Source organism: Mobula birostris, chromosome 4, assembly GCF_030028105.1.
Source record: "Mobula birostris isolate sMobBir1 chromosome 4, sMobBir1.hap1, whole genome shotgun sequence".
Taxonomy (NCBI): domain Eukaryota; kingdom Metazoa; phylum Chordata; class Chondrichthyes; order Myliobatiformes; family Myliobatidae; genus Mobula; species Mobula birostris.
Genome location: NC_092373.1, coordinates 163,207,776 through 163,230,286, shown reverse-complemented (window position 1 = coordinate 163,230,286; position 22,511 = coordinate 163,207,776). Strand labels below are relative to the sequence as shown.

Below are 22,511 nucleotides of genomic sequence, written 5' to 3'. Positions count from 1 at the left end.
ACTTGTGACGCATTTGTACTTGATCCACCTTCGGATTCTAACAAACTTTCAGCAGGTGCAGGCGACTCCATGGAATGAGTCGAACTACTTGTTCTGGGCTTTTCAAAGAAGGGCATGAAGAATTTGCTCGACTTCTTGGCTTTCTCCGCTTCCAACTTTCGTCTCTTCCATCCTTCAGCTCCACTTTCCTTCTTCTTCATGAAGAAACGTTTCATGCTCTTGTTACACAATGCTCTGAAATAAGGCCATCCTAGTGCTTCTCACCCATGCTAATCAAAGACAAATCATACATCTGAAGAAAATTCTTTTTTCACTATCCGAGGATGTCTTGTCTGACTTTAATAGAAACTGCTCAGTGGCGCCCGGGGCACCTGCCGTACCTTAGATACGCTACTGAATACCTGGGGAGCATTCTCTCTGAGGATAGCGGCATTGACGACGACATCCAAATCCGCATTAAACAGGCATCTACTGCCTTTGGGAGATTTCGGCGTAGAGTCTTTGAGAACAGGAGCCTTCGTCCCTCCACAAAGGTCGCCATATACCAAGCGGTCTGTGTCACCACCCTCCTTTATAACTGAGAAGCTTGGGTAACCTACAAGCCGTCACATCAAGTCCTTGCAGCACTCCTGGCGTGAGCGGGTGCCTCACACTGAAATACTTGTAAAGACCAACTGCGGGAATACTGAGGCCATGATCACCCAGCCTCAGCCGCAGTGGCTGGGGCACGTGATAAGGATGCCCCCATGTCGGCTACCCCGCAGAGTGTTATACAGCCAGCTACATCATGGTTGACACTCAGCTGGAGGGCCGAAGAAGCGCTATAAGGATCAGATGAAGAATGCTTTAAGGAAGTGCAAGATCAGACCCGAGGACCTGGAGGATGTTGCTGCTGACCGTACCACTTGGCGATGGCTGTGTTGGGACGGGGTTCGTATTCTGGAGATGGAAAGAACAACCAGAAGACAACAGAAGAGAGCCAGGAGAAATGCAGCCATGGTTGCCACCACTACCACATATACATGTCCCACCTGCAATAGAGTTTGTGGATCTGGGATAGGACTGTATAGTCATCAAAGATCTCACCATTAAAGGAGTGGACGTCGTCATCGGATTTTGATGGACAACCGAAGAGAAGAGTGAGCCCGAGAGTCCTGTACCTTCTTGGTGATGGCAAAGAGAAGGGAGCATGGTCTGGGTGATGCCTACACCTCACAATGATGGATGCTGCCTTCCTACAACAACACTCCAAATAGATGTGCTCAATGGTGGGGAGGGCTTTCCCATTATGGACTAGGCTTTTGTACCACTATTTGTAAGATTGTCCATTCAAGGGCATTGATGTTTCCATACCAGGCTGAGATGCAGCCAGTCAATATACTCTCCACTACATAGCTATTGAAGCTTGTCAGCTTTTAGATTCACGCTGAATCTTCATAAACTTCAAAGTAGAGGCACTGCCACACTTTCTTCATAATTGCATTTGCATGTTGGGCCCAGGGCAGATCCTCTGAAGTGAGGATACTGAAGTTGCTGACCCTCTCCACCCCTGATCCCTGATGAGGACTGGCTCATGGACCTGCAGTTTCAAGTGCCTCTTGCTGAAATCTCCTATTTGTACTACCTTAACCACAGAAGTGTTTTCTGGCTTTTAAAACCTTGTACCATTACTCTGCAATAACTACCAGAAAGATTTTGCACCTTATACTGTATGTCCATCAATTCTTAGTAGTGTATTCTTTAGCCCTGATTCAGGGAATACAATCCTAGTTGGTGTATTATTTCAATGGAAATACTGAGGTAATCAATGTATGCAAGGCATGTTACACAAAAATCTGAGTCAATGCATTTAGTATTGTGGAATTAACTTTAATGAAAAGGTGCAAGAATCTTAAGGATTCATACGGTCGATAAATTCGGTCAATATCTACACAATGGTGGCCACCAGCAATAGCATTGCTTCAACACAAGACAGCCAGAAAATTAGCCACTAATTTGTCAATTCAAGTTGATAGCACAAACCAAACTCTGCTTCAAGCTAGAGATACTTAATAAAGACCCACATTGCATTTGGGCCTACAGCTGCCAGAAGTAAAGCTAAATTGATGATTATCAAATCTGAAAAGTGAAAGAACATCCTTGAATAATGACCAAAAAAGTGATTGTATTTGAAGGAGGCTTCCAATCTAGCACTTCAATTATTTTAAGTTTGCAATGTAAAATCTGTGTATCAGACACATCACCTCAAAGGGACCCCAACTCCACACCATTACCTTTTTTAAAATCTTATGTTTCTGAAGGCTTCAAGTTTAGTTGATGTGACATTTATTCTTCATTGGTCACATGCTGATTCTGAATTGCATTCAGAATTGCAATTCTTCCATTTTTTGCAATGAAAGAATTGACAATGCTAGTTTAGAATTCTTCAGCTATACAGAACTGTGCAAAAATTTTAGGCATATATAGCTAGGGTGCCTAAGACTTTTGCACAGTATTGTAGAATTCTACGAATTGCACTATACTGATGCCGCAAAAAAAAAAAAAAAAATTCCATGACAAATGTGAGTGATGATAAACCCTATTCTGATGTGGGTCTCTATTATGGACTGAGAGTGGGAAGAGGGCAGGGAGAGGGGAATCATGGCCGGGGAATGGGGAAGGGTGAGTGGAGGGAGCAGGAAGCACCAGAGAGACATCCTGCAATGATAAATAAACCAATTGTTTGGAATCAAATGACTTAGTCTGTATCTCAGGGCTGGGTAGGTCTGCATTCACACCACCCTTCACCCCGGCACTCCTCTGCCACCCTCCCTCCCGCAGCACTCCACATTTGCTATTCCCAACATTCTTTGGTCCCACCAGATTTATAAATTTGATCTCTGCTCCATATTGACAAATACAGTACTGTGCAAGTCTTAGGCACCCCATCTATATACATGTGCTCAATACTTCTACGTATGCTGTACATAAATAATGTGAACATTCCTCAAGATTAAATTACTCTATCAACAGATGAACCTGGATTGATTATATCAATAAATCTAGTATGACCATTTTCTTTGTTTGCTGTGACACCTCCCCCTGAAAAAATATTCTGGACATTCACAGCTGTTATCACTGGTGCTGTTACTCCCATAATCACAAAAGCATCTTCCTGGGAGAAAAGAGCAATACCAGAGACATATGGGCAACAAGCCATTTTAAGCGCTCCTCTCCTTTGAAACATAAACTACAAGTTATTTCATGAGGTTTCTTTTTGAAAACAAAAGAAACAAAGCAACTGTACTCCATAGCACAATAAGAACAAGCCAGTTCGACACTAATATTCAGAAATTCAAAGAGTGAAGCAGCACAATTTGTGGAGTTTTCTTGGCCAAAAATGCTCACAGATCACAGTAAGAACTCTACATCCCATTAATTCTTTCAACACTGATTTTTTAAACCAGTTCTACCACACCTCTCCATTTCTCTGCCAACTGTGGGTTATGTAGAAAGTTTGGAAAAGAATGGAACGTAAATCATCTTTGATAGAAATAGAATACATCAAGAGATCACTGGTGTGACAACAATCCTGAGGATGCACTTCATGAGCTGTGATAAACACAGGCAAAAATCCATAACCAGCAATAAATTGATTCAAATATCATTTGGGGATTTTTTGTAAAAGGTAGCCATGAAAAAAGTCATTGAAAGAGTAAATTTTAAATACAAATTAACATAGTAATTGCTGTCATGCTGCCAGTTTTATACAACTTACATTCCACTGATCAACGAGGTCGGAGTGGAGTAATAAATAGTCACTGTGCTACTCGCTAATAGGTTGCATGGAGCACACTGCAAGCTCAATTTATTACTACTTAAAGGAATCACAGGCTGCTAATGATATAATTCATGGTGCAAGGAAAGCTTTTTCACTGAGTTGTACATTCCTACTGTGGGTCACTTCTCTTCACACCACTGATTCTCCTTCCGTACCTGAAAAAGAGAAGTATAATTAGATCATCCTTCATCCTTCCATGAACATGTACATAAAGGAAATGTGTCATTTACATTACCACAGTCCGAGGATGAGCCGAGGGCAGCTAATGTCATCAGGCTTCTGGTACCAACGTAACAGACCCACAACTTATTAATCCTAACCTAACCCATGTGGTCACACAGAGAACATACAAACACTTTACAGACAGGAGCAGGAATTGAAACCAGGCCCCTGACGCTATAAAATGTTATGCTAACCACTATTCTACCATGCCATCTTCCAAGCTAATCTCTCACACTCTTCTCCATACCATGGTAGAGAAGCTCCAATGCACAGGATCACAAGAGGCTGCAGAGTCAGCTCCTTCATGGTGTGATTGGATCTTAAGTTTCATTTGTTATGGACTACACCTTTAAGGAGAGAGAGGGGGAGGGTGAATACAGTGTTACGAAAAGCAGCTGTCTTCAACTGCTGACTGAGTCACTGTAGAGAGAGAGAGGAGGAGCTACATGATGGACAGCTGGTGTTCAGCGTGTGTGGATTTCAGGTCAACTGTCTTTCTCGCGGACATACAAAAGCTGGTGATGAAGAGTCACTGAATTAACTCTTCGAGTGCCCACGAGGGTGGGTTGAGGATTGATCAGTGGCTGTCACAGTGCGTGTTAGGGTGACCCTGTGGGAACTACCAGTGTGTTTAACCCTTGCCTGGGCTGGTAGTTTTACCACTTGAAGATGTTACCCTTAGTGTAGTCACATTTGGGCTAACTTGAAGGGTTCGCAGGACAACAGGAAGATTGACGACACTTGTTTATTTGGATTACAAATACCTCTCTCTCACCTCAATTCTGTGGAGTGAACTGAACTTTCTTACATACCATCGTAAGACTGCAACTCTGACTACCTGAGCTCAAATGAGTTTGGGAACTTTATCTATACACCTATATATGCATAACACCTAACTCTTGATTTACCTGGTTTAAGTTACCATATTACGTAGTTACTAATACAATAGTGATTTGTTAACAGCGACAGCAGACTCCAGGTGTGCGCTATTGCTGCCGATACTTTTACAGGGTTGCATGTATGTAAAAATAGGCACAACCCTCCCCACCATCAAAGATAGCAACAGGCAGGTTCTGATGAATGGTCTTGGCTGAAACATTGACTGTTTGTTGCTTTCTATGGGATGCTGACCTGCTGAGTTTCCCCAGCATTATGTGAGATACTCTGCATTGCCCTCATCCGAAGAATCCCTTATGCTTACAAAAAGAGGCCGTGCCTCGAAAAGACAGCATCCATCATCAAGGACTATGACCCAGGACATTCCCTCTTGTTAGGGAGGAGCTAAAGGAGAATGAAGACTCATTCAATACTTCAGAAATAGCTTCTAACCCTTTACATTCAGATTTCTGAATGGTCCATGAATACCATGTCTGTTTTTTGTACTATTTTTGGAATTTATTAGTAATTTTGTACAGCTGATATATAAAAAATCACATACTATTAAGTGATAATCTGATTCTGATTTGGTTCATCTGTTTATTACAATTTTGGATATTAGTGAGCATTTTTAAAGACAGGTATACATACAGGAGTAGTAACAGTAAAACCTCAAAGATCGACAAAATGGCAAATATTAATTGCTAGTTAATTGAAATAAAATGCAGTGCAGCCATAAGATGAACATTTTGCTCTACACAATGTCAAAAAAGTCTACAAATAAAAGTTGTCCCTGAATATCTGAATAATTTGTAGGAGCTAGTTACACCAAGTCTCATGTGCTCTCTAACACAGAGAAAACCACCCCATCAGTGGCTTGAAATAAATTATTTAATCAGCTTTGCTCCATGGACTCCACTCTACTAGCAGAACTGGGACACTTGAGTTACAAGGAGATACAGACAGGCTGGGGCCATTGCCCCGGGTCACAAAGCTGAGGGGCAACCTTGGAGGAATATAAAGTTATGAGGGGCATATGTAGCATGAATAATTATTCTTCCCCACACCACCAACCCAACAGATAGGGAAGTCTAAAACTGAAGGCACAGGTTTAAGGAAGTGAGGAGCCCAGAGGGCAGTGGGTAACAAGCTGCCAGAGGAAGTGGTAAAGGGAGTACAACTACAATATTTAAATAGTTACTTTGATATGAGCCAAACATGAGGAGATGGGACTAGCTCAGGTAGGCAATTTGGTTGTTAGGGAAGCATCGAGTCATCAGCATGTTTCTGTGCTGCATAACTCACAACTTTATGTTGCTTTGGACTTGTCCAGCCTGGATTCAAACCATAGCCAGGAGTTGCTCACTACAGCGCCATAGGCCCTAGTATGCATTTCAGACAATGCTTAGAGAAGAGGAGAAAGGGATACTTCCTTCAAGCCACCCTAAACCAGCCACAACAAAAAAATAATTCAAGAACAATCCTTCAAGCTGAGCTGACAATACCTGTGCTTCCTCTTTCTCGATAAAATCATTCTTGATATTGAAAGTTCTGCGAATTTCTTCAGGTGGTTTTCCTTTTATCATGTTGGCTACAGCTTTGCAAGTTACATCTAGCAGTCCCTTGATATCAAGGTAGTTTGCTGCCTATTGAAACAAAAAATGTTGTTTAAAACAAGTTTTTCCACAGTGGAACAAAAAATATTCCAGCCATGCACTTCATGAAGGGTCATTCCCCACATTTTCAGGGTACAGCAGTGATTGTTTCACTGGACTAAATTCAGAAAAGACGACAAACTGTTGAATTCACATATTCAATCCCTAAAAAAAAACAACTCCTCAAAAAGTGAAGCAGACCGCAGCTGCAATCAAAATCCAGGCAGCAGGCTGGTATAGACAAGAAGGTCTAACAACCAAAGCTTGAGGTTTAATTAACAAGGCCATGTCCCTGACCATTAATGTCTAGGTGGTCACGATTCATCAGAAACTCAATGGCACCTAAAGAAGAGCTGTGACAAATAGCATACAGTTGCAATAAAAAGTTTGAGACCCTTTGCAATTACCTGGTTTTCTGCATTACTCATAAAACCTGGCCTGATCTTCATCTAAGATACAATAATAGACAAACACAACCTGCCTAAACTAATAACACACAATTATACTTCCTGACAATACTGAGTACACATTTAAACAATCAGAGTCTAAGTTCAAAAAAGTACGTGAGCCTTCTCAAAAGCTATTTGAAGTCAGTCTTCTAATCAAGGAGATAAGCTTGGAGGTGTAGGTTGTAGATGTGTCCTGCCCATAAAACAAAGACAATCGGGTTACTGATAGAGCCTGTTCTTCTCAAGAAAGATCTACTTGTGCCTCAATCAAATCAACTTCCAGAAGACCTTACAAGAATTGTAGAGATGTACGAAGCTGGAAAGACTACAAAAGCATTTCTAAAAACCTAAAGTGTTCATCAATCCACAGTACGAGAAGTTATCTACAAATGGAGAAAACTCAGTACTGTTGCTACTCTCCCTACGAGTGGGCATCCTGCAAAGATAATGCCAACATGCAATGCTGAAGGAGGTGAAAAAGAACCCAAGGGTAACAGCAAAAAACCTGCAGAAATCTCTAGAACTTCCTAAAGTCTCTTCATGTGTCCACTACAAGAAAAACACTGAACAAGAACGGTGTTCCTGGAAGGACACTACAGAAGAAGCCACTACTCTCCAAAAAACAAAAACACTGCTGCACATCTCAAGTTTGCAAAAGACCACCACACTTCCACAACACTTCTGGGACGATGTTCTGTGGATAGATGAGACAAAAGTCTAACTTTCTGGCAGAAATGCACACTGGAGATAAAAGGGCACTGCTCACCAACACCAAAACTTCATCCCAACTGTGAAACATGGTGGAAGGAGCATCATGGTTGAGGCTGCTTAGTGCCTCAGGGCCTGGACAGCTAGCAATCGTTGAGGGACAATTAATTCAAAATGGTATCAAGTCATTTTACAGGAGAATGTAAGGAAACGGTCCGTCACCTAAAGCTTGTTAGAAGTTGGATGACACAACAAGACAATGATCTGAAAGACAAAGAGTAAATCAACAAAAGAATCATTTAAAAAGAAAATTCATGTTTAGGAATGGTGAAGTCAGTGTTCAGATCTTAACCCAAATGAGATGGTGTGGCATGACCTGAAGAGGGCTGTTTGTGCAAGGTATCCCAGAAATATCAACTGAAACTGTTTTGTATGGCGGAATGGTCTAAAATTCCTCCTCATTACTGTGCAAGTCTGATCAGCAGCTACAGGAAAAGTTTGGTGGAGGTTCTACCAGTTATTATAGGCATCCATTAGTCTCATGAGACCATAGGTCTGTGCCTTGGAAGGTTTCCAGGGCGCAGGCCTGGGCAAGGTTGTATGGAAGACCAGCAGTTGCCCATGCTGCAAGTCTCCCCTCTCCACGCCACCGATGTTGTCCAAGGGAAGGGCATTAGGACTCATACAGCTTGGCACCGGTGTCGTCGCAGAGCAATGTGTGGTTAAGTGCCTTGCTCAAGGACACAACACGCTACCCCAGCCAAGGCTCGAACTAGTGACCTTCAAATCACTAGACAAACGCCTTAACCACTTGGCCATGCGCCAACACTACCAGTTATTAAATACAAGGGTTAACACACTTTCTCCAGCCTGGACTGTGAATGATTAAACAATATGTTCAATAGAGTCATGGAAGTACAATTGTTCGTATGTTATTAGTTTAGACAGATTGTGTTTATTTATTATTGTGACTTAGATGAAAATCAGACTACATTTTATGAGGGATTGTCTACTAAGTCTTTGTGGGTAGAAGTTAGAAACAGGAAAGGGTCAATAACTCTACTGGGTGTTTTTTGTTAAATAGATCACCCAATAGTAACAGGGACATTGAGGAGCAGATAGGGAGACCGATTCTGGAATGGTGCAGTTATAACAGGGTAGTTGTGATGGGGGATTTTAATTTCCCCAATATTGACTGGCATCTCCCAAGAATGAGGGATTTAGATGGGGTGGAGTTTGTTAGGTGTGTTCAGGAAGGTTTCCTGACACAGTATGTAGACAAGCCTATAAGAGGAGAAGCTGTACTTGATCTGGTATTGGGAAATGAACCTGGTCAGGTGTCAGGTCTCTCAGTGGGAGAATATTTTGGAGACAGTGATCACAATTCCATCTCCTTTCCTATAGCATTGGAGAGGATAGGAGCAGACAAGTTAAGAAAGCATTTAATTGGAGTTGTCAACGTTGCTATCCCTTGAGGTCGAGGATGATGGTCTTCATTCTGAAGAAGTGGCCCACAGAGTGAAGACGCCTGTGCGTGTATTTGTTTAACATGTACTTGATGTTGCATTCCAAGAAGAAAACGATACTTCACAAATCAACCAACTGATTCCAATGGCACGGAAACCACAAAGATTGGAGAATTGGAATAAGGGGAAATATGAAGCTATCAGGCAGGAACTTGGAAGCATAAATTGGGAACAGACGTTCTCAGGGAAATGTACAGCAGAAATTTGGCAAATGTTCAGGGGATATTGCGTTGCATTCTGCACAGGTACATTCCAATGAGGCAGGGAAAGGATGGTAGGGTACAGGAACTGTGGTGTACAAAGACTGTTGAAAATCTAGTCAAGAAGAAAAGCTTACGAAAGGTTCAAAAAAACTAGGTAATGGTAGAGATCTAGAAAATTATAAGGCTAGCAGGAAGGAGATTAAGAATGAACTTAGAGCCAGAAGGGGCCATGAGAAGGCCTTGGCGAGCAGGATTAAGGAAAACCCCAAGGCATTCTACAAGTATGGGAAGAGCAAGAGGATAAGATGTGAGAGAATAGGACCAATCAAGTGTGACAGTGGAAAACCGTATGGAACTGGAGGTGGTAGCAGAGGTACTTAATGAATACTTTGCTTCAGTATTCACTACAGAAAAGGACCTTGGTGATTGTAGGGATGACTTACAGCAGACTGACAAACTTGAGCATTAAGACATTAAGAAAGAGAATGTTCTGGAGCTTTTGGAAAGCATCAAGTTGGATAAATCACCAGGACGGGACGAGATATACCCCAGGCTACTGTGGGAAGCGAGGGAGGAGATCGCTGAGCTTCTGGCAATGATCTTTGCATCATCAATGGGGACAGAGAGGTTCCAGAGGATTGGAGGGTTGCAGATGTTCTGCGCTTATTCAAGAAAGGGAGTAGAGATCGCCCAGGAAATTATAGACCAGTGATGTCTTACTCAGTGGTTGGTAAGCTGATGGAGAAGATCCTGAGAGGCAGGATTTATGAACATTTGGAGAGGCATAATATGATTAGGAATAGTCAGCATGGCTTTGTCAAAGGCACGTCGTGCCTTACAAGGCTGATAGAATTTTTTGAGGATGTGACTCAACACATTGATGAAGGCAGAGCAATAGATGTACTGTATATGGATTTCAGCAAGGCATTTGATAAGGTACCCCATGCAAGGCTTATTGAGAATGTAAGGAGGCATGGGATCCAAGGGGACCTTGCTTTATGGATCCAGAACTGGCTTGCACACAGAAGTCAAAGAGTGGTTGTAGACAGGTCATATTCTGCATGGAGGTTGGTGACCAGTGGTGTGCCTCAGGGATCTGTTCTGGGACCCCCTCTCTTCGTGATTTTTCTAAATGACCTGGATGAGGAAGTGGAGGGATGGGTTAGTAAATTTGCTGATGACACAAAGGTTGGGGGTGTTGTGGATAGTGTGGAGGGCTGTCAGAGGTTACAGCGGGACATCCATAGGATGCAAAACTAGGCTGAGAAGTGGCAGATGGAGTTCAACCCAGATAAGTGTGAGGTGGTTCATTTTGGTAGGTCAAATATGATGGCAGAATATAACATTAATGGTAAGACTCTTGGCAGTGTGGAGGATCAGAGGGTTCTTGGGGTCCGAGTCCATCCGACACTCAAAGCTGCTGCGCAGGTTGACTGTGTGGTTAAGAAGGCATATGGTGTATTGGCCTTCATCAACCGTGGGCTATACAGGACCCTGGTCAGACCCCACTTGGAGTACTGTGCTCAGTTCTGGTCACCTCATTACAGGAAGGATGTGGAAACTATAGAAAGGGTGCAGAGGAGATTTACAAGGATGTTGCCTGGATTGGGGAGCATGCCTTCTGAGAATAGGTTGAGTAGACTTTGCCTTTTCTCCTTGGTGCGACAGAGGATGAGAGGTGACCTGATAGTAGTGTGTAAGATGATGAGAGGCATTGATCGTGAGGATAGTCAGAGGCTTTTTCCCAGGGCTAAAATGACTAACACGAGAGGACACAGTTTTAAGGTGCTTGGAAGTAGGTACAGAGGAGAAGTCAGGGGTAACTTTTAAAAAAAAAAATGCAGAGTGGTGAGTGCGTGCAATGGGCTGCCAGTGACGGTGGTGGAGACTGATACAATAGGGTCTTTTAAGAGACTCCTGGATAAGAGGGCTATGGGTAACCCTAGGTAACTTCTAAAGCAACTATATGTTCGGCACAGCTTTGTGGGCCGAAGGGCCTGTATTGTGCTGTAGGTTTTCTACATTTGTAAAGTTAGGTTCACAAACTCTTTCTTGCAACTGTACCTCCTGACACCAATGCCTTTCCATCACCTACAAGGAATAACTGACAGAATGGTCAATATTTGCATGGATGAAATACAGCTCTAAAATACTCAAGCAGCACGAAAACAATGTCTGGTAGACTGATCCAACAACCACAAAAACATTTCAGGCACTGGTGCAGGGAATAGTGTCCCAAATCTACAACTTAAACAAGCTAGAACAAGGGTTTCAGGTATGACCACACCACATGCAAGTTGTCCAAGTCTCACCAAACCACTTTGGAAATTTCAATTCCTTCAAAGGTGGATGAAAATCCTGTAACTCTCTCCCCTACACTGTGGGAGTACCCTCATCTGAAAGACTATGGGGTACAACACAGCAGTTCACTACTACTCTCTGATGGAGAATAAGGACTAGAAATAATGCTGGCCAAGAATGGAAAATAAAACCTACAGATCTCTCCTTAAAAACTAATTAACGACCTTTGGAATCTGTCAATTTTATCTGGTTGGGTCCGTGCACAACTCTCAGTTATCCTCTGAAATGGCACTAGGCAGAGGTAACCAAAGCAATTGTCACATCCTATGGAGGACTAATATACCAGCTTAGATTAATAATAGGAGCAAGTGACTACTTTACAAATCTGATGCACGTGATGTCTCCAACCAGCTATATGACAGTAGCCAATTATTCCACAAATAATATCCAACTTCCAATAAAACAACACTTCTAAACATTGCTTCCACCTTACCCAGTATCTGATCACATTCAATGTGAAAAATCAAATTGCTCAAATATGCATCTAACAAAACTGTTCTATCAGCAGGCAACTACAGAGAATACAAATCGCCACATTTACAAACGATCAACTATGACGAGACAAGTAAACCTACCCCAGTATTAACAGCAACTTAAATAGTAAAGAGTTGATCACAACACAACTTAAAAGCAATTTGACCCATTTGGTTTGTGGCCAAAACTTCACTGAACTAGCCACACATATGCTGTGACCACAAGAAATGTGCATTGAGCAGTTACCCAAATCTCAAACCTTCCCTGACCTGCAAAAATTACAGGATTGTGATGAAATAATGTTCAAGGGCAATTCTAATGATTTGCAAACAATTTAATACCACCCAAAAACAAAGATTAGCACCGCACCCACCATTCACTTCCTTTGGTGTGACCCGATATGAAATGCAAGAAGCTATGTACTATCTTGCCATTAATAATATCCTGTTGAAATGATGGCCATATCTGCATGGAAACAGCACCATGGCCAAATTAATTAGAGGCCTACATATAAAGCATCATATCAAATATCGACAAGAGCAAAACAATAATTATTTAGACATTCAGTTATGAGATCTCCTGCTGGTTGTTGAAGGAGTAACAGCCTTTTGCAGTCGCTCCTACTTTACTTACTTTACTGCTTCCAACCTGTTTTGAAACCTTACTTTTAAAAGTGATATTGTTTTACTATGAGTACAAGGGGTGCAAAAGGTACTAAAAAAGAAGATCCTCCTCCACCTTTGGAAGCTATAATGGACTTGCTTCGAAAACACAGAAAAGAATCCTCTGACGGGTTTCAGCAGCAGTTCCAACAACTCAGCTCTGAAATTAAACAAATAGATGCAAAATTGGATTCTATTCAAAAAACCTTAACTGAACACGATAAACGAATAGAAGAGAATGAAGAAACTTTTGACGATTTTGGATGTGAAAATGGATGATCTACAGAAGCTTCGTGAAAAACAATACAAGTCTAATGAAAAATTAAGACAGAAGATTATCGATTTAGAAAACAGAAGCAGAAGAAATAATCTACGAATTCTCGGTTTTGAAGAGTTAACAGAAGGTGATCAGCCTACTGAATTCTTTGCAAGCTTTTCGGCAAAATTATTTCCTAAAATCTTTCCATCTTTACCTATGATTGATCGAGCTCATAGATCATTTGTGTCTAGACCACCTCCAGGAGCAAGACCCAGATCTGCAATAATCTGCTTTCATGAATTTCAGACGAAAGATCGCTTAATTCGTAAATCCCGTCAAAGAGGAGTGATTGACTAATCTGGTCAGAAGATCAAGAATCGAGGATTTTTCACCCGAGGTCATGAATGAGCGTGCTGTTCAAAAATGTTATGTCGGAACTTTTTAACAAAGGTTTCAAACCTTCTCTTCATTATCCTGCTCAGCTCAGAATTATACTGAAGGATCTCTAAGGAATGGTTCCATTCGAGCGTAGAAGCTCAGAAATTCTCAAAATCAGAAGATTAACTGTTCAGTATCTTTCTACATGAATAATTGCTTCTTTTACTTTTGGTAAACCTTTGTAGCTAACTATCCTTTTGAAACTTTAAAGAGAAGATTTTAATGAGTTAATATCTTGTGCGTTCATATGCTTTGAATTTTGATAGGTTTTTTATTATTTTATACTGTACTTATTTTTCTTGTTTTTTTCTGTCAAAAAGGCTTAGTTTTCATTTTATCATTTTGAAACTGTAATAATTAAACTATATGTGTTCTTCTTATGAGGGTTAAGTTTTTTTCCCTTGACTACTGTTTTGTCTAGGTTGGAATGCAGTTAACCTTGAAACTAATTTGGAGCTAAACCAGTAGGTTTTTTGGGGAGGGTGACGCCATTAGATTTAGCTGTCAGCTTTCTTTTGGCTGGCTTTCTGACTTTGGGAGGGTGGGGAGAAGTTTTTTTTTTCTGGAAGCTGTTTTGGATTTTTAGCCAAATCTGTTGCTTGGTTACCACATTTCAAGGTAAATTGTTTGGTTTTAATATACATTCCAGTGGTTATTACTTTAACCTTTCTATTAAATAGTATTAAAAATGGATCAAACGAATTTACTTAGTCTTAACGTGAAAGGATTAAATCACCCTGTGAAATGGATAAGATTTTTGCATATATTAAAAAACTTAAGGTTCCAATTATTTTTCTACAAGAAACTCACGTATGTAATGGTGACAATTTACGCCTTCTCAGCAGATGGAGAGGACTACATTTTTATCCCTGTTTTTAGGTTAAGTCTAGGGGAGTTTCGATCTTTATAGATAATATAGTTCCCTTTGTCCAACATATAAAGTAGTGTCTGATACCAATGGGCATTTTGTCATAGTGTCAGGAAAATTAGGTAAGTTAATGGTATTTGCTAATCTGTACACCCTGAATATTGATGCCCCAGGATTCTTTAAGCGTTCTTTTTTTCGTTTTTGCCAGATTGAGCCTTTACTCATTGGTGATGGGAGGAGACTTTAATTGCTGGTTAGATCCAGCTTTAGATCAGTCATCTTTAAAACCAGCAACACTTAATAAATCAGCTTTGTTTATTCAGTCTTTTCTAATGAAATGTGGTATTGTTGATGTATGGCATTTCTTACATCCACTAGACAGGGAGTATTCGTTTTTTTCTCATGTCCACCACACGTATTCCAGGATTAGAAACCTTAGAAAAACTACAGCACAGAAACAGGCCTCTTGGCCCTTCTTGGCTGTGCCGAACCATTTTCTGCCTAGTCCCACTGACCTGCACACGGACCATATCCCTCCATACACCTCCCATCCATGTATCTGTCCAATTTATTCTTAAATGTTAAAAAAAGAAATTTAAAAATTTAAAAGAAATTTAAAAAAAGATTGATTTTTTTTATTGACAGCCAAATGATTCCATTAGTTCAATCCTGTGAATTATAAAGAGATTGCTGTCTCATATTACATCCCTGTGCTTTTATCTTTAAGTCTCCCTGGTCTTCCTCATACAAACAGATCTTGGTGCTTTAATCTAATTTTGCTATCTGATAAGGATTTTTTAAAGTTTCTAGAGAGACAAATTATTCTCTTTTTTGAAGAGAATACACCGGAAGAGACTTCTAGTCTTATTATATGGGATGCTTTTAAGGCCTATATTAGAGGACAAATTATTTCATATACTGCAAGTGTCAAGAAAAAAGCTAATAAAGAGAGAATTGAGTTAGCTATCAGTTGAAACAATTAGACCAAAAGTATGCCTTGGCTTCAGATCCTGCTTTATATAAAAGGGGTATTGAAATTCAAACTAAATATGATCTTCTTTTAACTTATCCAATTGAAACTCAACTCCTAAAAGATAAAAGTCAATTTTATATTCATGGAGGCAAAACAGGTAAATTACTGGCTAACCAATTACAAGTCTTTATAGCTAAACGGCAAATTAAAGAAATTTGTAAAGCTAATGGTGATAGGACAACTGACCATTCAGAAATAAATGATATCTTTAGAAAATTCTATTCTAAACTTTATAGTTCTGACCCTCTTAAAGATAATACTACTATGAATAATTTTTTAGACCAATTAAACATTCCTACACTTTCTGTTGATAACCGTAAACAGTTGGATCAACCTATTTCTTATGAGGAACCTGCCGAGGCTGTATGTTCATTGCACTCGGGGAAGGATCTCGGTCCTGATGGATTTTCTGCAGAAATTTATAAGGCGTTTTCCTTACTGCTTATACCTCATTTATGTTCAGTTCTTTCGGATTCCTTTCAGTTGGGTAGGTTGCCACAATCTTCCTATGAAGCTTCTATTTCACTTATCCTTAAAAAGAATAAGAACCCAACTGAATGCTCTTCATACAGACCAATTTCCTTACTTAATGTTGATACTATTCTTTCTGAAGTTTTGGCCCGTAGGACTGAAAATATTTTAACATCTATCATTTCTGATGATCAGACTGGACTTATTAAAAATTGATATTCCCACTTTAATATTCATCATTTATTAAATGTTACTTATTCTCCTTCTAAGGAGATATCGGAATGTGTGATATCTTTAGACGCTGAGAAGGCTTTCGATCGGGTTGAATGGAATTATTTATTTAAAATCTTAGACAAATTTAATTTTGGTCCCAATTTTATTCAATGGATTAGATTACTTTATTTATCTCCCTCTGCTCAGATTCTTACTAATTTTCAGAATTCCAAACCTTTTAAACTTCAACATGAAACCAGACAAGGTTGTCCTTTGAGCCTTTGCTCCTTGATCTGGCCTTAGAACTCTTCGCCATTGCTGTTTGAGAATCTAATGATATTATTGGTATTTTAAGGAGAGCTACTATCCATAAAGTTTCGCTTTACGCTGATGACTTATTGCTTTTTATTTCTAATGTTGAGACTTCTTTACCTCCTGTGCTTTCTTTACTTTCTTGCTTTAGCCAGTTTTCAGGATATAAACTGAATTTACATAAGAGTAAACCTTTTCCTGTGAATAATTTGGTATCAATTAATACTAACCTTCCTTTTAAAATTGTAAGAAATCAATTTACCTATTTGGGTGTAACAATTACTAAGAATTATAAACACCTACTTAAAGAAAATTTTCTTATCCTTCTGAATTATGCAAAAAGGGCACTATCAAACTGGTCGCCCCTTTCGTTATCGTTGATTGGCCGAATTAACTCCATTAGGATGAATATTTTACCCAAATTTATATACCTTTTTCAGGCCTTACCCGTTTTTATTCCTAAATCCTTTTTTGACTCTCTTGACTCTATTATATCTTCTTATATATGGAAAAATAAACATTCTCGACTAAATAAAGCTCACCTTCGAAAAGCTAAAAAGAATGGAGGTTTAGCTTTACCAAGTTTTAGGTTTAGGGCAGCCAGCATACCAAATCTTACGTTTTGGTCATATTATATTAACCGTGAGGACTGTCTGGTATGGGTTTCTTTAGAAGCTAACTCTGTTAATAAATTTTCTATAATCTCTCTTCTTGGATTCTCACTTCCTTTATCTTTAAGTAAATTAACTGACAATTTGGTAGTTAAACATACTTTGAGGATCTGGGTACAATTTAGAAAATATTTTGGTTTAATGAGATTTTCTCTTTCAAGTCCCATTTTTTCTAATTATTTTTTTAAACCCTCTATGACCGATCCAGTTTTTACAGAATGGGAAAGATTGGGTACTAAATGTTTCCAGGATTTGTTTGTTCGTTTGAAGAGACTTATCAAAAACCCACTTTTTCCGATGTCTACAAATTAGAGACTTCCTGTGTTCTCAATTACACACATTTCCTAATAGTCCTGATAAGGACTTATTAGATGTAATTTCTAATTTGAAACCCTTTCCAGTTAGTATTCTGCATTGTGAAACCCTTTCATAATGGCTCAATATCCAATTCCAATATTTACGGTATGTTGTTGGGTAGGGGTCCCCAACCTTTTTTGCACCACGAACCAGTTTAATATTGAGAATATTCTTGCAGACCGGCCGACCCGGGGGGGGGGGGGGGGGGGGGGGAGGGGGGCGTTCAAGTAGGATTAAACTGAACTCAACATGTCTTTTACAGTTAGGGTTGCCAACTTTCTCACTCCCAAATAAGGGACAAAAGTAACAGTCAAATACGGGACAGTGTCTACCCCAAGAAAGACTACCATGACCATGAAGCCTTGCGGCGGGCACCTGTGTGCGCAAGCGCGTACGTGCCAATTTTTTTCCCACAAATCAGTTTTGACTTAATCTTCCCAACTACACTGTACATAGATTATTTCTACTTTATATAGGCTGTGTATTTATCATATCATTCCTGCTTTTCCTATATGCTAGTGTTATTTTAGGTTTTATACATAATTTGGTATGATTTGTTAGGTTATTTTTTTGGGTCTGGGAACACTCAAAAATTTTTCCCATATAAATTAATGGTAATTGCTTCTTCGCTTCACGCCATTTCGGCACGAAAGGTTTCAGAGGAACGCTCTACCATAGCGGAGGAAATACAGGACAAGGGCGGTCCCGTATGGGACAAACAAATTTAGCCCAATATACAGGATGTCCCGGCAATATGGGACAGTTGCCAGTCCTATGTTCAAGTTCAACAGTGCGTGACAGGGAATGAGGAAAGGTGCAGCTGACTGATATTGTTTCCTCTTGGCCCAGTAGCACATGCCTTGCAGCCTGGTACCAGTCCGCGGTCTGGTGGTTGGGGACCGCTGTTTGTTGGGAATGAGAAATGCTCCTTTAGACAAAATTAAAAATCTCTGGGAACAAGATTTACAGACTTCAATTTCTGAGGAAACTTGGAATGAAATTTTTAAATTCACTTTTTCATTATGTGCCCGCCACTCCCTCCTACAATTTAAAGGGGTCCATAGGGCTCATATGACTAAGGATAAGCTACCTCGTTTTTATTCAGCTATATCTCCCTTTTGTGATAGATGTAACAATGGAGAAGCTTCATTAATTCACATGTTTTGGACTTGCCCGAGTCTTGAAAAATACTGGAAGTATTTCAAACTTTCTCGGTACTTTTTAAGGTAACTTTTAAGTCTAACCCTTTGACCGCCCTATTCGGTATTGTTGGAGGAAAATATATTATTTTGGAGACATCTGATTTGTACATTTTGGCGTTTACTTCTCTTATAGCTAGGAGGGCAATCTTGTTTAAATGGAAGGATGTCGTTCCGCCTACCCACGCTCAATGGCTATGTGATGTTATGTCATGCTTTAATTAAATTTAATTTAATTTACATGAATATAGGGTGATGTGATTGCAAGTGTGATTCTAATATAATGTACTTGGTATTATTTTATCTTTTTTTTGATTTATAATATATTTCTTCTTGTACTCTGTATTCCTTTATGTAGAAACTAATAAAAATATTGAAAGAGAGACATTCAGTTATGACACATTACAGTCACAATGCAAAGCTTCCAGCAGTTGTTTAAAACCACAAGGATGCTATATTACTAACCAGAATTAATTCAAAGAGAGTACCCTGGTCAACTTTCAGAAACTCCTGATCCCACACAGGTATGTCATCAGTTCTCTTCTCTTTGTTTTCATCCTCTTCTAGTGGTGGAGGATCATCCCGGTGATGTGCACACCACTGGATCACCTGGGTGTATAAACGACTTTGCATGTTTACCAGTCCACGTACACCGCAGGTCAACACTGTGGAACATAGCCCACAGAACAGGGTAGCCAACTGGATAATTGTTTATTCAAGAGCCCTAGAAAATAAGGACAATTTTTAAACCCTATTTTAACCACTCAGAATTCACTAGAGAAAAAAACAAGATTTACAAAAGAATATTTTGCATTTTTCAGCAATTTTCACCATCTTATAAAGTCATTACAGTTAATTACTTTTTGAAATTTAGTCACTGTTCTAATGAAGGAAACCTATTGCACACAGATAGGTACTGGATACACTGATATAATAAACATCACTGATCTAGATGCTATTTAAAATAGATACAAGGAATAGCTCCTCTGGGGGAGAAGAGTGCCCTGTTTACCTGTTGTGCATCTTCAACATTGCAGCAAGTTCACAAAATTACAGTCTGAAGAAACAACCAAAATTGGGTATTAAAATCTCTGGAGTGGGGTTTGAATGTACAATCGAGCTGAGATTGACACAAATTTATTTGACTTTGAGTGGTTTGATGAAGTTAACCAGGAACTCTACAACAGAGTCATTGCCCCTATTGAAAGATAACCACTGAATATATTTTGGCATCCTACCTTTTTCAGAATTGCAGCATTCACATTTGGTAGAGGAACTGGCTCATCATCACCTTCATCATCCATTCCCAGATCTGGGATCTGGGAGTAAAGCAAATGTTAAACTCACTAATATAGTTCTAACCAGGCTGAATTTCATAATGAAAGAAAAAAAAATCATTATCACCAGAATGAAAAGATTTGTGATTCAGGCAACAGGTCTTTCACTAGAATGGCTCTGATGCTACTAGAACTACTGAATAACATCAGTGTCCACTCCTATGCCTTTCCAGATTTTTACAACATGTGAATTGTCCACATTAAAATAACCTTTCTTCAGGTTAGATTTTCTATCAATTCTCTCAAGAGTTCAAAAAAAGGTACAGTTTTATGATAGCAACCATTCCCTACTATTAAAAAAAAACACAAAGACACCTATTACAGTCAAGTTGTTGCCAGCTGATTTACTGCAGTCATGTTAGCATCACTGGATCACTGCCACGTCTATCAATAGCATCCCGCATTGGTATTGCAGCCAGTTTATCCCCTGCTGCATTCACCATTGTTTCAGCAAGCACATTCTGTCAATTATGCAGAAAGTTTAGCATTGGGTAACACTAAAATAGTGCAAACAGAAATAAAGTCAACCAGTGAAACCTGTGCTTTTAGGTACAGACATTTAAAATCAGAATTATTATTAAAACACCAGCTGTTTGCAGATTAAACCAGAAAATAAACTAAATTCAACACTTCCTGGTACTCTGCTTATGAATGAAGTCCAGGAAAACTAGTTACCATTGATCTGATGAAGTGTGCATGTGTGGGAAAGCACCCAAAGCTGGACAGTGGATTGACTTCAGACATAAAACCAAGCTGTGCGAGATTTGCTGACTCATATGCATCTTAAAATCATTGGGAAGGCCTCGAGAAGAAACTCTGTTATTCCAAAGTTCAATTGCAGCCCTGAATGTTTCCATTAATGAAAAGGACAAATATTGATTCAAATTCCAGATTAAAATGAGAAAAACAAGGTGAATTATGCAATCACCTCTCAACATGTACTGCATGAAAGGAGCAATGTTTAAACAGCCAAGACTTCAACCAAATTTTGCCATGACAATACATTAACTGTCTGCAGAGCATTTTAAAATATCAGTCATCTGAGCCCTTGTTTAGACATACCTTCCAACATAGTCTTTATAGTGATGGATTGTTTTGCTATTTCTACATCAACCTCAAATCTCTCTCCATCCGAACTCCGCAGCTTAATGGCCGGCATTCTCTAAAGGAGAGAGAAGGAAAGTAGTAACAACTGAAACTTCACATCATGATCTCAGATTGCCCACACAAACTTCCAAGCACTATGTTCTTATCACCTTGGTAGCAGACATATTATCCATTACCATTCATCTTTCTGTTCGGAGATTTGCTATCCCAAGCTTCAATTAGCATTTCACTTCAAACCCCTGATCAACCAATTGTCAGACTTCAGATCATTAAGCCATAGCTTCAGGATCCAATCTCACTGGTTCTCAGGTACTTATTTTAGCTCTATACCACTCCCAGCAGTTTCCCTTTCCTTCAAGTATTCTTACATCTTCAAATGACCTTATTGGATTTACATGGATGTTTACAAAGGAGGCAAGAGTAAATTAAAAAGCATCCAGACAGAAATGAAGAAATGCACACCTTCACACCTGCAAAAAATGGATCATCCATAACATCAGCTTCAAATTCCTGGATGGCAACATCTCTGAAGATCTATCCTGGGCCCAATATATTGATGTAATTATAAAGAAAACACGCCAGCAGGTATAGTTCTTAGGAGTGAGGAGATTGGTATGTCACCAAGGACTTTAGCAAATTTCTACAGGTGTACCATGGAGAGCATTCTGACTGACTGCACCACCATCTAACATGGAGGGGCCACTGCACAGCATCAAAAAAGCTGCAAAGGATTGTAAACTCAGTCAGCTCCATTACCGGCATCAGGCTCCCCACCAGGAAGGACATCTTCAATATTCATCATTCAAGACATGCCCTCTTCTCATTGCTACCATCAACAACACAAAGGTACTTGAGCCTGAAGACACACACTCAACGTTTTAGGAACAGCTTCTTCCTCTCCCCCCTCAGCTTTTTGAACGGATCATGAACACTACCTCACTTTTTGCACTATTTATACGTTATATTTTTATTGTAGCTTGAAGTAATTTTTATGTACTGCCGCCACAAAACATCAAATTTCATGACGTTAGTGATGATAAACCTGATTCAAAACCTACACAACAGGAATTCTGCAGATGCTGGAAATTCAAGCAACACACATCAAAGTTGCTGGTGAATGCACCAGGCCAGGCAGCATCTGTAGGAAGAGGTGCAGTTGACGTTTCAGGCCAAGACCCTTCGTCAGGACTAACTGAAGGAAGAGTGAGTAAGGAATTTGAAAGTTGGAGGGGGAGGGGGAGATCCAAAATGATAGGAGAAGACAGGAGGGGGAGGGATGGAGCCAAGAGC

The 22,511-nt window shown here is 39.8% G+C and overlaps 1 protein-coding gene across 2 annotated transcripts; it reads right to left on the bottom strand.

Moving 5' to 3' along the window:
* Positions 1-1,862: 1,862 nt before the first annotated feature.
* Positions 1,863-22,289, bottom strand: LOC140196714 (S-phase kinase-associated protein 1-like). 2 transcript variants are annotated; one of them, XM_072256382.1, is made up of 6 exons: positions 21,684-22,289; positions 21,177-21,276; positions 20,016-20,089; positions 19,243-19,386; positions 6,424-6,564; positions 1,863-3,975 (listed from the first exon to the last, which is right to left on the bottom strand). In XM_072256382.1, exons 1-6 carry the CDS (start codon positions 21,711-21,713, stop codon positions 3,940-3,942), a joined length of 525 nt encoding a protein of 174 aa, XP_072112483.1. In that variant the 5' UTR covers positions 21,714-22,289; the 3' UTR covers positions 1,863-3,939. The 2 variants fall into 2 exon arrangements, 1 of the variants encoding a protein (XP_072112483.1); XR_011885786.1 differs by lacking the exons at positions 1,863-3,975; positions 20,016-20,089; positions 21,177-21,276; positions 21,684-22,289 and adding an exon at positions 13,033-13,116 and having other exon boundaries at positions 6,484-6,564; positions 19,243-19,500.
* Positions 22,290-22,511: the final 222 nt, after the last annotated feature.

Coding starts and splice junctions, on each gene's coding strand:
- LOC140196714 (XM_072256382.1), bottom strand. CDS start 21,713: ATGGATGATCCATTTTTTGCAGGTGTGAAG. Junction 21,277..21,683: donor CATTTTTTGCAGGTGTGAAG/GTGTGCATTTCT, acceptor TCTCTCCTTTAG/AGAATGCCGGCCATTAAGCT. Junction 19,387..20,015: donor ATGCTGCAATTCTGAAAAAG/GTAGGATGCCAA, acceptor TTATACACCCAG/GTGATCCAGTGGTGTGCACA.